Here is a 13,725-nt window from a genome sequence, read left to right as displayed (position 1 = left end):
TTTTGTTTAACTTTATGTAATAAAGTGTAATTAATTAATTTCAAGAATAGTGCATTTTCAAAAAAACGCAAATAAATCGAAAATTATCGAAGATAGGTATAGGGTATAGGGATTGTTTAATAAAGTAATATTATTTTTTTGATTAGAATTCAAAATTAAAGTAAAATGCAGGGTGTCCCATTTAAGTTAAGAAAGTAATTATACAAAATATTGTACAGCATTGACACTTCAGATTGCGAACACTCTGTAGATTAGTTTCAAATGGTAAATATTCTGATGTAAAGCATGGACAGTTGACAATTAACTGACAAAAAGACGTTAATTAAAATTCATGCGATAATGTGTAATTAATTAATTTCTCGAATAGTACATTTTCAGAAAAACCCAAATAAATCGAAATCGGTCAAGAATAGGTATAGGGAATGTTGAATAAAATAACATTATTTTCAGAATTAAAGAATTCAAAATTAAAGTGAAATATAGGTTGTTCCATTTAAAAATATATAACTTTATATCATTACGCTAAATTGGGACACCCTGTATATATTTCACAAATTTTAATTTGTAGCCGGTACTGACCTACGTATTCCTACGGAAGGAATTTTTAATATCTTTAGCCGTTTCCCCGGTAGGCTCCGTCCCGTTGACCGTGGCTCACCCTGTATAAGTAAGAAGTAGTTTTTTGTGTGGCGGGATATAGGTAAATTGAGGTGCCAAAATCAAAGCAAAAAAGGTGTTGCTATACCTTTTATTTATTGTTACTATCATATACCTAATTATTGATCTTTATTTGTCACTTACTTGCAAATCTAGGGTCTGCCGCTGAGGTTTGATACCATCCAGAAGAGTAATGGGGAGTAAGACCTAAGTTTTCAGAGACAGGGCAGTACTGGCCCCCGCCGAATTGGCCCATTACTGGATAACTGCCGTTCATACTGCAGCCGTTACCACCGGAACCACTGATCCCAGGAGAGTTTATACTGCTACCGCTTGAAGTTGATCTAAAACAAAACAAAATTAGGTAGGTATTATTAATTCTTCTACTAATTCTAGTTAATTCTTAGGTGAAATAGTAGCTGGGGAAGAAATAGTCAGATACATTTTACGTTGTGCAAAAGAAGCCACCTTAAAGAGGATACAAACAAAGTGATCAAGGAAGAGTTTATAGGTAGTCAACACCCTCCGGTGATAGTGGACTTAGAAGTAAAGGAGAGGCGAAAAGAAAAGCAAGTAGGACATCATAAAGTAAAGTGGTGGAAGTTAAAGGATAAGGATTTGGTAAGAGTCTTCAAAAGTAAAGTTCTGGAAGAGTTTGAGGAAAAAGATACTGTAAATGACTGGTGGGAAGAGTGGGAAGACAATAGCAAAATTGTGGTATGAGTGGGAGAGGAAGTGCTACGAAAAACATCTGCCTCCAAGGGATCAAAAAACTTGATGGTGGTACGATGAAGTGCAACAGAAGGTTGGTGAGAAGAAAGAGGCTAGAAAGAGATATGAGAAGTATAAAATAGAGAATGATAAGGATACATACAAGGTAGTAAAGAGGGAAGCAAAGCGCGCTGTAGCTACAGCTAAGAAAACATCCTCTGCAACATTGTATGAAGAGTTGGACATACGAGGGGATGAAAAGGTTACATACCATTGCTAAAGCAAGAGACACGTCATCAAATGACTTGACTCACATGTGTCTCACATGTGAGTCAAGTCTAATATTGAATCACAAATAACTGACTCAATGTGATTCACAAATAAAGCGAAGATGGTATAAGTACCTACCTACTTTTAGAAAGTTGCTTTACGAAGGACACCAGAGGAGAGACAAAGGATGCGGGACCTCAAATGAGAATGTAATACCGAGGATAACGAGAGATGAGGTTGTCGAGGCTTTAAAAAGGATGAAGAATGGTGAAGCATTGGGAACTGATGGAATACCTGTGAAGATTCGGAAGGCTCTATGTGAGAAAGGGGTTGATGTGTTGTGTCAAATGATTAGTAGGATATATGAGGAAGAAAGGATGTACAATGTATGGAGGGAGAGCGTAATGGGATCACTGTATAAAAATAAAAGAGACATTCAGGACTTTAAGAAATATAGAGGGATAAAGTGAATGTCGCACACCATGAAAATTTGGTAGGGAACTGTAGAACAAAGTTTAAGGAGGGAGATATCAATAGAACAAGAACATTTTGGGTTTATGCCAGGAGGACAACTGATTCCTTTTTTGCATTGTGACAGTTTATAGAGAAATACGGCGGGAAGAAAATATGTATAGCTACACTTGGTATTTATAGATCTTGAGAAGACGTACGGCATAGTTACTGGACCGCAGATATGGAGAGAGACGTTTGTTCCTGAGAAGTACCGAAGTACGTAAAGTTCGTGAAGGATATGTATGACGGAATGCAGTGGCGGTTCTAGACCAAAAAAAACTGGGGGCAAGTCACAACAGATTTTGAGTGACCGGTTTACAAAAGTGATTATAGTACAAAAGTCCTGTAAAAATTGGGAGGGCAGCTGCCCCCTGCCCCGGGCTAGAACCCCCTCTGACGGAATGTACACCAAAGTAATGGCTTGTATCGGATTGACATAAAGTTTTCCAGTGATGGTTGATTTGCATCAAGGTTCTTCACTGAGTATCTACCTATTTAATCTTGTTATGGATGTACTGATAGATAATGTAAGGGAACAAGACCTCGATTTTTGAGCATTCGCTTCGTTAAAAATGTAACATTAACAATCCACGTCTGGTTCGAAATCTATATTTCTGTTTAAGAGGAAACAGTAGCGATCAACAGGTAGCAAAAACGCGTTCCAAGATTGCGGCTGTAATTTTGAATATTTTTTCGAGATATTTGGCACACGTATGCGTAATATAATAAAGAATGGCGGTACAGAGCCCAATTTGAAAAATATATTAATATGTGGAAATTACTCTGTAATTAAATACAATATTAAAAAAAACGAGCCTGTACCGCCATTAAGAAGAACAAAAAAATACACTTTCTTTAAATAAACTTTTTATCCGATGCCTAGATTTTGTGTCATTTTGGAACTACTAAAATTTTTTATTTCATTAGTAGTTCCAAAACGACACAAAATCTAGGCATCGGATAAAAAAGTTTATTTGAAGAAAGTGTATTTTTTTGTTCTTCTTAATGGCGGTACAGGCTCGTTTTTTTAATGTTGTATTTAATTACAGAGTAATTTCCACATATTAATATATTTTTAAAATTGGGCTCTGTACCATCATTCTTTATTATATTACGAATAAGTGTGCCAAATATCTCGAAAAAATATTAAAAATTACAGCCGCAATCTTGGAACGCGTTTTCACTACCTGTTGATCGCTACTGTTTCCTCTTAATCCATCTACCCTAAGTCCATAAAGTAACGCATAAATTAATTATTAGCTAAATAAACAACATTATTAGAAATTTCTGAAACAGGTGGATTTTTTTCAGTTACAACTTTTGGCATTATACTAGTCACGTCATCGATGATTTTTTAAATGAGAATAGGGGTCATGTGATAGTTCATTTGAATGGGTATTTAATTCTCTATTCAGCAATATAAACATTATGTAATATATTTATTTATGCAGGGTGTACAAAAAATGTTTTTATCTACTCTATATTATGTGTAAGTTTTTAGTTTGTCAAAACTGTCATTACAGATAGCCGTGCGTGAAGTGTTTAAAGTGTGCGTGAAGCAACAATGTATTTTAAATGGGACTTACTTTTTCGCACTGTTTTTAACACACTTTCATATAATCAAATATCCTTAACTTTGGCGATGTCATGGTGATGACATAACGAGCGAGCAATAAATTACGACAAAAGTTTTGACAGTTTTGTGGTTTGAAAGAAGTTAGAATTTTTAAATGACAAAGTTCTAAAAATTGTAGAATAGAAATGAATTCCAGTGACGAAGAGTTACAGTTTTTTTATTTGTTTATGGTAGAGTAGATAAAATATTGTATGAAACTGTACGTGAAGTATTTTTTGCGAACTTACGCGATGTATAGCACTCGCTCCGCTGTCGCTTGTGCTCTAAATATCGCGTGTGTTCGCAAAAAGGATACTTCACGAACTGTTTCATAAATAACTATTTTTAAATTAAATTAATTGACACAAAAAGAAGAATGTACGTAATTTATTTAATCCTAAATACATTTTACTGCTGTCAGAAAACAGAAAAAGTTTTATTTGAAAAATAAACATTGATCTCCGCTTAAATGAAATGTTCAAACTGCCAAGAGACAGGTGGGTGCAGCTTTAACATTGAATCTAAGCTAGAAACAATAGTTATTTGTTAAATAAATTGTTTTTCTGACAACAGTAAAGTAAATTTTGCATTAAATAAATTACATACATTCTTCTTTTTGTCTCAATTAATTTAATGTAAGTTTTTTTGAACACTCTGTATAAATAATTATGTTAATGTTTATATTACCGAATAGAGAATTGAATAACCTTTCAAATGAGCTATCACATGCTCCATATTCTCATTTAAGAAAATCATCGGTTTCATCATCAGGCCCAAATGGATGGTGTCACTTGTATGGTATGATGTATGATATAGGGGTCTACCCCAAAATCCCGACAGCCAAATTCCCGACAGCCACAATCCCGACGGCCAAAATCCCGACACGCCAGAATCCCGACAGGCCAAAATCCCGACAGGCCAGAATCCCGACAGGTTTGATAAGTTTCTTTTTAACATATAATTACATACATTTATTTCTTGTTTTTTGTTTATGGCCATCTCTTTTTTATTTTTTGTTAATAAACAAAAGTATTAAACAAAAATCGGAATTTTTACTTATGCGAGGATTGTTGCATGTCGGGATTTTGGCTTGTCGGGATTCTGGCGTGTCGGTGTTTTGGCCGTCGGGATTTTGGCTGTCGGGATTTTGGCTGTCCTGGGAACGCGTTCATGGAAAAGAACAGCGGTAAATCGAAATGATTGGAGAAGCTTATTGAAGGAGGCCAAGGCTCGATTTGGGCTGTAGTGCCATTGGATGGATGGATGGATTTTGGCTGTCTGGATTTTTGGGCGGCACCGATGATGGGTATGTCAAAAAATTGTAATTTAAAAATAAAGATCGACATGTTTCAGGAATGTCTAATTAGGTTTTTTTAGGTATGTCCTCGATTATAGTATTACCTGCAATAAAATTTGTATAAAAATCGTGGTGTCCTGAATTAAATGAAAATAACTTTGTATATCTTTAAGTTTTTCTTCGGAAACTGACTTTCCTTTAAGCCGCAATGGTTCTAAATACGTGACAAACTCTGCCAGTTGAAGGTTCCTTTTCCTGTTCCCTTTTTTATGTTTAGATACCTCTGTATACTCGTCATCTGTACGTCGAGTCGCGTCGTCTTAAAAAATAAGGCTTATTTAAGGTAATAAGGTAAGTTAGGCTAAATTAAGGGTTTTCTTCGTAATTTACCCTGTTTCAAATGAAATTTCTGTCTTTTAACAATACATATCCTATTTTTCATTATCTTTAATAGGTAACAGTTACGATCACTGAATAGTTTACACCTTAATTTTTATATTGTAATACTGTAAAGTTGCAGTGTCGTACGGATCTGATAAATGTCAAAGTCAAAAAATTTCAAAAAGTCAATACTTGTCAAAAATTTCGCGTGTTGAAAAATAAAATAAATCGATATCAAACTCCTCCAAAAAAAACTTCTTTGTATACTTTGTATTTTGTTAATTTTTTTTTATTTAGCTTAATGCCTCGACAACTAATGGCCCTTGGCATTTTTGTTAAATTTTGTAAAATATATTTATATTATTTTGATTTTTTAATTTTAATCAACCTATTCTAGGTACACCACTGGTAACGTCACTTTGACGTAAAAGGTGCGTTTCAACGAGGTGAAATTTAAAAAAATTGGCTCCTAGATACGTAAGCCTGTAAACTATTCAATGATCGTAACTGTACCTACTCATAATTTTTATTTTAAAGGCATAAAGACATTTATTGCAGGTGTCTTTTTTTTCTTTGTTCTGCAACAAGGAACCAAAGTTACTTTGTTCGAAATTGAAAATCTGTACAACTAAATTTATTAATCTGCAATATGGTTCTATCGTCCAGTAGATGGCTATGATCTACCGGAACATTTGGTTCGTTATTGCAGAACGTGAATAGTATTATTTAAAGTCTACATTTTCGAAAAACTCCAATAACCAATAACTCCATTTTCGAAAAAATGTTGGTTGGTTCCTTGTTGCATTACGGGGTTGCATTACTTACTTTTATTTATTTTATTCATTTACTTTTTTAAATTTTAAACTTTTTAAGTTTTCTTAAATCCTAAAAAAAGTCATAGTTTTTTTCTACAAGATTATAAAAATCTCTGTGGTTTTTGTTTTAAACGCAAATAGAAAAGAACCCCCCAATGAACTACTGCGCTATCTACTTCGCAAAAACAAGGCTTGAAAATAAGGTTTAACTAACCTATAGGGTGAAGGAGGATTCGTAGACAATTCCAGTTTTCGATATGATTCTTCTATGGGGCTTAGAATGTCCGTAACGCTGAAAGGAGTAGAGTGGTGGAGCTGTTGCAAGTGACTGAGAACCTGTGGACCTTGGAGATGCTTTGGGCTCAAGCTCATAGCCAGCTCAACGCCATTGAGCTCGGGTAGCAGGCCGTGGAGGTCACCTCTATCGCCGGGAACTACGGGGCCTTCCCCGTAGCTGCCACCTGAAAAATAAAAACCTATTGAATTCTTGATGAACTCAGGTTGAAACGATGGTTTTCTAATATTTTGGATAGGGATTTTTTGATTTGGAAAAAGATTAGAACGGAAAGTTATTCTACTGGACTAAAATATTTGTTCTCTTTAAATTTATATGTATCTATGTATCTCAAAGCGGCAGCCTAGGCTTCTTAACTATTGTATTACATTTCTACTTTGTTATTTCTGCCTATTAAATAGGAAAAATAAATCATACAAAAGTTTGAAAACAAATATTTAGAATTCGCGTATTCTCTACGTTATGGAATCAGTCACAAACTAATAATCTTCTTTTTCTTCCTCCTCAGCTTTATCCTTTTTAAGGGTCGCTGTTCTTTATTATTTTTCGCCTCTAATTTCTGTTCATATCTTATTCATCTTTCTCTTTTAAGTACCCTACCACACAGTCCTTTTATCTCGGTTTCCTCTATCTCTCCTTAGTTTAGTTTAGATTATGCAAACGTCTCCTAAACAAAATTAAAAGGTGGTGCTCGAAGGAGGGCTTAAATGTCAACCCCAGCAAAACGACTTTAATACAGTCACAAGGATAGGTAAATACAATTTACATGTTCCAATTGGAACATTCCAATTATCAATGACATCACATTAGACTATTCCAAAGAAGTAAAATATCTGGGGGTAAACCTAGATCAATATCTCTCCTGGAATACTCATATTGAAATAATATTATGCAGAGCCTTGGTGGCAAATTGGACCTGCCGCAAGACATTTGGAACGACTTTGGGACTAAAACCGAAAATGACCCTCTGGCCATATAAAACGATTATTAGGACGATGGTAACTAGTATTGCCAGGTCCGATTTGTTTTTAATCGGTACATAAGCAAAAACAAATCGGGATTTAGGGCTGTAGATCGCGACAAATAAACAACAATAGCCCAGTAAATGACCGTTTTGGAGTGTAATTTTTTCATAGTCAACTCCGAATTGCATGAAAATCTGGTTTTAGGTTCTACTTACTGTCTGCTTCAAAGTTGAACTTGTAGGTACCGTTTGTTGCTTTTACTTGGGGGGTTGACAGTTACCCCTTCTCGGGGGTAAAAGAACGCGCGTTTAAAATAAGCCCCAAAATGGATCAACTGACTAACTCTAAAAAACTTTTGTTCTATATAATTTTTAAATTAAGTCAATACTTTTCGAGTAATTTTATCGAAAAAATATTCTTAGCAAAAATGTAGCTTTTAAAAAAGCAAAAAAAATTGTATGTTCAGAAAGTCTATAAAACCAGTAAAAGCAAAGTTGTAGCTCATCAAAAATACGTTTTCATTCGTCAAATTCCAAATCGAATTTTTCAACTTGAAATAACAAAAAAATTAAGCAATTTTCGAGCAAAACCTATTAAAATTTTTTTGTGTTTAAGAAACTCTTTAATTTTGTTTTATATAAAAGTCTCTAGCATTTACACTAAGCGACTTACGCTCAAAATAAAGTTGGCTCCTTTTTTTGGTAAAAAAAAATCGGTAAAATCTCCCCCTATTTAACACCACCGCTTTACCATTTACTTTATATGTGTATTGTTTATACGATCTGTAAGGTTTACCGGTTGGGAGTGCTTATTTTGAAAAAAAAAATGGTTTTATAGTAAAAAAAATTTTTCCTAAAATATTGGAAAATGCCCTTTTTTCAAAATAACTTAAAAAGTATTAGGGATACTAAAAATCTCAAGGAGTAAAAAGTAGGTAGGTTTTGCTTTTATAAATATGATAGATTCATTTTGTTTTTCTGTAAGACAAAAATTGGTTAAAATATGGCTGTTCATATTTTGTATACACTCGTGATTAGTGACTCGTTCAGGCCCTTTCAATCATGTAAAAAATACATAAGTAAATTGTTTGTAAAGCGGTAACGATTAATTTCATTTGGGTGCTAAGTAGGGGGAGATTTTAACGATTTTTTTAACAAAAAAAAGGAGCCAACTTGATTTTGAGCAACTCACTTAGTTTTGATGCTAGAAACTGTTTTAGAAATAAAAATAAGCTTTATTAAAAATGTTTTAATTGTTTTTTTCCGAAAAGTGCTTCATTTCATAGTTATTTTACGTTGAAATATTTGATTTGGAATTTGACGAATAAGAACGTATTTTTCATGAGCTACAACTTTGCTTTTGCTGGGTTTATAGACTTAACGAGTTCACAATTTTTTTCATTTTTTTAGATTATGCTACATTTTTGCTAAAAATATTTTTTCCGATCAAATAATTACTTTTTGAGTTATTTGTGAAAATCGCCTGAAAACGTGATTTTTTTGTCGAAAAATGCACATTTTCGATCGTAAATAACTCGAAAAGTATTAACTAAGTTAAAATTATTTAGAACTAAAATTGCTTAGAACTAGTCAATGTATCCATCTCCAGACTTATTTTAAACGCGTGGTTTTTCACCCCCAACTTAGGGTGACTGTCACCCCCCGAGTAAAAGCAACCAACGGCACAAGCCGTCCAAATTTTCATGCAATTCGGAGTTGCTCCTGAAAATTACACGGTATCGCCGTATTTCCCGTTCATTTACTGGACTACAAGGTGTTTCTATAATCTGTATTTAATCTTACATAATAATAATAATCAGACGAAATTATAAAAAAAACGTTGATTAAGTAAATTATTTATTTTTTATTAAAATTATATTTTTCATTCGATTTTGCCGCTTTCAGGAGTGCCTTGTTTTTATAACATAGTTATAAAATTCACTGCAAGTTCTCCTGAAATTGGTTTTCGTGGATGAAAATCGGGACATTTATTGTCCCGATCAGGTACAAATCGGTACGCTTCCCCAGACCCCTGAAAATCGGGACGTCTCGCGCAAATCGGGACACCTGGTAACGCTAATGGTAACATACGCATCACTCGTATGGTGGCCAAAAATACAACAAATAACAGCTAACGCCAAGCTGCAAAAAGTGCAGCGGCTAGCTTGTCTGGGAATCACACAGGGCCGTGCGGTGCTATGATGCGGTGAGGCAGCCGCATCAGGCGGCATCACAAGGGGGAGGCATAATCAGTAAAATGTAATATAACAATGGATAATTCAACATTGCTGCAGAGAAGTTTTAAAAAGAATTATACTTTTTACCTCACAATGTTTAGCTTTTCGTGGAACAACTGATCATTTGTTTAAACCTAATAACGGAAACTTTTTTAAGTTAGTACAAATTGCTCTCTGAGTTTGATCCAGTAATGGAAGAACATATCATGATAGTTCAAAGAGAGTCTGATACATGGTTTGTGACTTATTTAAGCAAGAGTAGGCAAGATGAATTGATAAGTTTAATGGGTAATATTATTTTAAACAAAATTGTCGAAATAGCAAAAATTGCCAAATACTTATTTTTCGATAATCGCCGATTGTACCCCAGACGTACGTCATATTGAACAGCTCGAATTGACGATAAGAGTTGTTGTCGCTTTTAATTCTTGTCAGAACAAAATATAATATCGTAGAATTTTTTATTGTTTTTTTAAGCTAGTGATTCAACCAGTGAAGGTTTAACAGAACTTATTTTGACAAATTAGGAAAAGTAAGGTCTTCAGTTAAAACGGCTTAGAGAACAAAGCTATGATAACGGGACCGATATGAAAGGAACAAAAAAGGGTGTGCAAAATAGAATACCTACTTGAAAAATATCCGAGAGCGCTTTACGTGCCCTGCGCATGCCACTCTTTAAAATTAGTCACAAATGACGAAGCGTCTTCGCCTACAGAAACAACAACCTCTTTTGTAATATACAAGAACTGTACACGTTTTTTCTGGTTCTACAAAGCATTGGGAAGTTCTGAAAATAACATGTTTCACAACTAACTCTAAAACCGTTGAGTACTACTAGATGGTGAAGGCGAATAGAATAGATGCATTGAAATCTTTGGGATTTCAATTTTGTGAAATATAATGCTTTATTCGAAACAATAGAAGACATCAACACAGATCCAGAAACTAAAGTCAAAGCACGAGGATTAGCAAAAAATATTAAAAATTATAAATTTATGTGCGGCGTAGTTCTTTGACATGATAATGTATTTCATACAAATTCAGTCTCGAAGATGTTGAACTATAAATTTGTCAAATTGTGTAAAAATCTGGCTAAGACCAAATGAAAATTATTGTTAGTGAAATTGCACAAAATCTTGATATATGATCCGAATTTCCAGCTGAAAATGAAATTGGAGCCAGGAGAAAAAATCGCCAATTTGATTACGAAAAATCTGTGGATGAGTTAGAGGAAGATATATTTAAAATGAATAATGTTTCATCTATATTTTACACATTGCCATTAATTTTTTGATTGCCCCATTTTCGCTTCTATAAACTCATAATAACAATTGTTAATTTTTATATGATATTTTTAATAGAGAAAAACAGATGATAAAACACTAGAAAAATATTGTATGAATCTTCATTCAATACTTTTAATAGAAAAAGAATAAGAATCGGATATAGAGTCAAATTATCTTCTAGAAAAATTGCGTGATATACCTCAAATGATACCATACTCCATGAAACCTTTTTAAGGTTTTGAGATTTTGAACTGTTTGTGCCAAAATAACCAAATTTCTTTATACCCAAATATAGTTGTACCACTAAGAATTTTATTCACTTCCTGTCTAAGGTGGGTAGCTAGTGGGTAAAGAAGTTTTTCAAAATTAAAAATTATTAAAAACTATTGACTAAAATCCATATGACAAAGAAAACTAAAAAAATATATTACCCATTTCAATAGAGTCCTCACTAGCTGCTACTTTAACCAATCTGATTGACGAGTTTGCCAAAATTAAAGTCATGACTAAGTAAGCCATAAAGTAAGAAGGGCAAAATTGTAATTTTTGTAAACGTTATTTAATGTTAATACATATTTCATTTAATTTAAAGTATGTTTTGTTTTTAAAATAAAAGTTGTCCTTCAGTTTGTGTAGGTACATTTAATAAAAATAAAATAAATTAAATACTTAAGTTTCAATAATATTTAAGAGGCGGCATTTCGAAGACTTGCATCATATTGAAAAGATCAATAATATAGATCAATAATAAAGATCAATAATAAATCAAAGCACGGCTCTGGAATCATATGGACGATGTCAACATGCCTCATTGCCGCTCAATAGTCAATGCTGAACCTTCCCCCACCTCCTTAAAACTGCGACAGACGCAAATAATAAAACCAGGAGATCTCGTTGTTGAAGAATCTGACTTCCTCGCAAGAGAAAAAGGATAATACCCCATTCAAGCACCAAGAACCCTTCTGTGGACTATCGAAAAGACAGATTAGAGAAGAACTCCGGACCTGGGAAGTCAATCAACTACGATTACATTGGTGTAACACACCAGGATAAAGACAAGTAAGGGTAAGAACATGCCGAAGATACATGTATGTGCGCGGTGTAGGTCGCGATCGCGGTCGCGACATCGATGTCAAAACAAACCTTCATTTTCTTATAAGATCGCACATAGCAAGGATGTGTCACCCGTTTACCCCCGCGACCTAGCATCGCGGTTTACAGCGATGTCGATGCCAAAACAAAATAGGAAGGTATCTTCAGTATGTTCTGCCAGTCATGGATGTAAACCTCGACCGCGATCGCGACCTACTCTGCGCTCATCCATGTATCTTCGGCATGTTCGTACCCTAAGAAAGTTTATAAAAGTGTCTCCTACTGCAACAAACCGCCTTCTCGAAATGAGTAGAAAATATATCAAAATGATCACTGTCTTCTGGGATAGGTATCTCAAAAAATGCGCAAATCAGATAGTGAGAACTGTCGTTTCTGTGACAACGAAAATAATGACAGAATATTACTATGCAACTGCATAGCACTGTTCTGCAAACGACTAAAATTCATAGAAGAAATCAGTCTAGCGCCCTCTGACATACGAAACAAGTCATCTAGGAAGCTAATCAACTTCATCAGAAGTATTGGAATCTTAGAGTTCAACTAGATTAAGATAGGTGATCTCTATACATACATGGTGATTGATTAGTGGGGTAAATCTCAATAGATCCGATATAGTAATAGATAGCAATAAAAGTTAATAACAAAAATTGTAGGCAACTTTAAGCTTCACATTAGAAAATTAGTTAGCATGTTACAGGTTATTCGATAACACAGTGGCAGATCAAACTTATGTTTTTTTAAATGGTACACCCTATAGTTTATTTTATATTCGAAATCCTGCCAACTTCTCCATCACAAAAATATAAAGGTTTGTTATGTTATACAGGGTATTTACAAAGTTATAACCAATTTTATATGAAAATCGCAACAAGTTCGACTACCATAAATAAGAATACGCACAAAAGCAATGGTTTATTGATGCCATATTTTCTTGTGTATTGTCAAAATTTTCAAAAATGATAGATATTGCTATTTTTCTTTATATCAAATACAGGGTGAGTCAAAACGCAAGTACATTATTTTCTCAGTAATTTTAAATGTAACACCTTGTATTTTATATCACTATTGGAAAGTACCATTACCGTACTTTAATTTTTAGAAAACATTCCCTGTGTCTAAATTTATTAGTTTTCGAGATATTTTACAAAGTATTAAATTGTTCGATAGGAAAGAAAAGACGAAAGGGAACAACAAGATCACGACAAGATCACGCTGGATAATGTTCATTGAAAACATTAATAATATAAACATTACCAACTGTACAACAGAAGCATTAGCTAGAAAAAATAGGAAAGAAAAAATAAGGATACTGGGATCTTAGATTTCTAGGTATACATAGCCAAATCCGAACGAAATAAGAAGAGAACGGCAACTTGTTTGACGATGACAAAAATAGATAATAATACTGGATCATATTAAAATTTTACTGATGGTCCAGAAATTATATTAGAAATATAATACGCTATAAAAATGCTAAAATTAGGAAAGCTTGTGATCCAGATGATATACACACAGACTGAGTTGAAACTAATTGAAACTAGTTGACTAGGCTGAAACTAATAGGTATTAGA

At 33.8% G+C, this 13,725-nt stretch overlaps 1 protein-coding gene across 1 annotated transcript in view; it reads right to left on the bottom strand.

Moving 5' to 3' along the window:
• Positions 1-13,725, bottom strand: part of LOC114337084 (homeobox protein Nkx-2.1) — a 173,538-nt gene that overhangs the window by 143,674 nt on the left and 16,139 nt on the right. The window contains exons 2-3 of the mRNA XM_050652684.1: positions 6,474-6,720; positions 802-1,001 (exon numbers count right to left, since the gene is read on the bottom strand). Coding sequence (XP_050508641.1) covers positions 802-1,001; positions 6,474-6,720 — 447 coding nt within the window. The remainder of the gene's footprint in view (positions 1-801; positions 1,002-6,473; positions 6,721-13,725) is intronic.

The sequence above is a fragment of the Diabrotica virgifera genome, chromosome 6 (genome assembly GCF_917563875.1).
Source record: "Diabrotica virgifera virgifera chromosome 6, PGI_DIABVI_V3a".
NCBI lineage: Eukaryota > Metazoa > Arthropoda > Insecta > Coleoptera > Chrysomelidae > Diabrotica > Diabrotica virgifera.
Note: the sequence above shows the minus strand (reverse complement) of the source record. Positions and strands in the feature narration are given on the sequence as shown.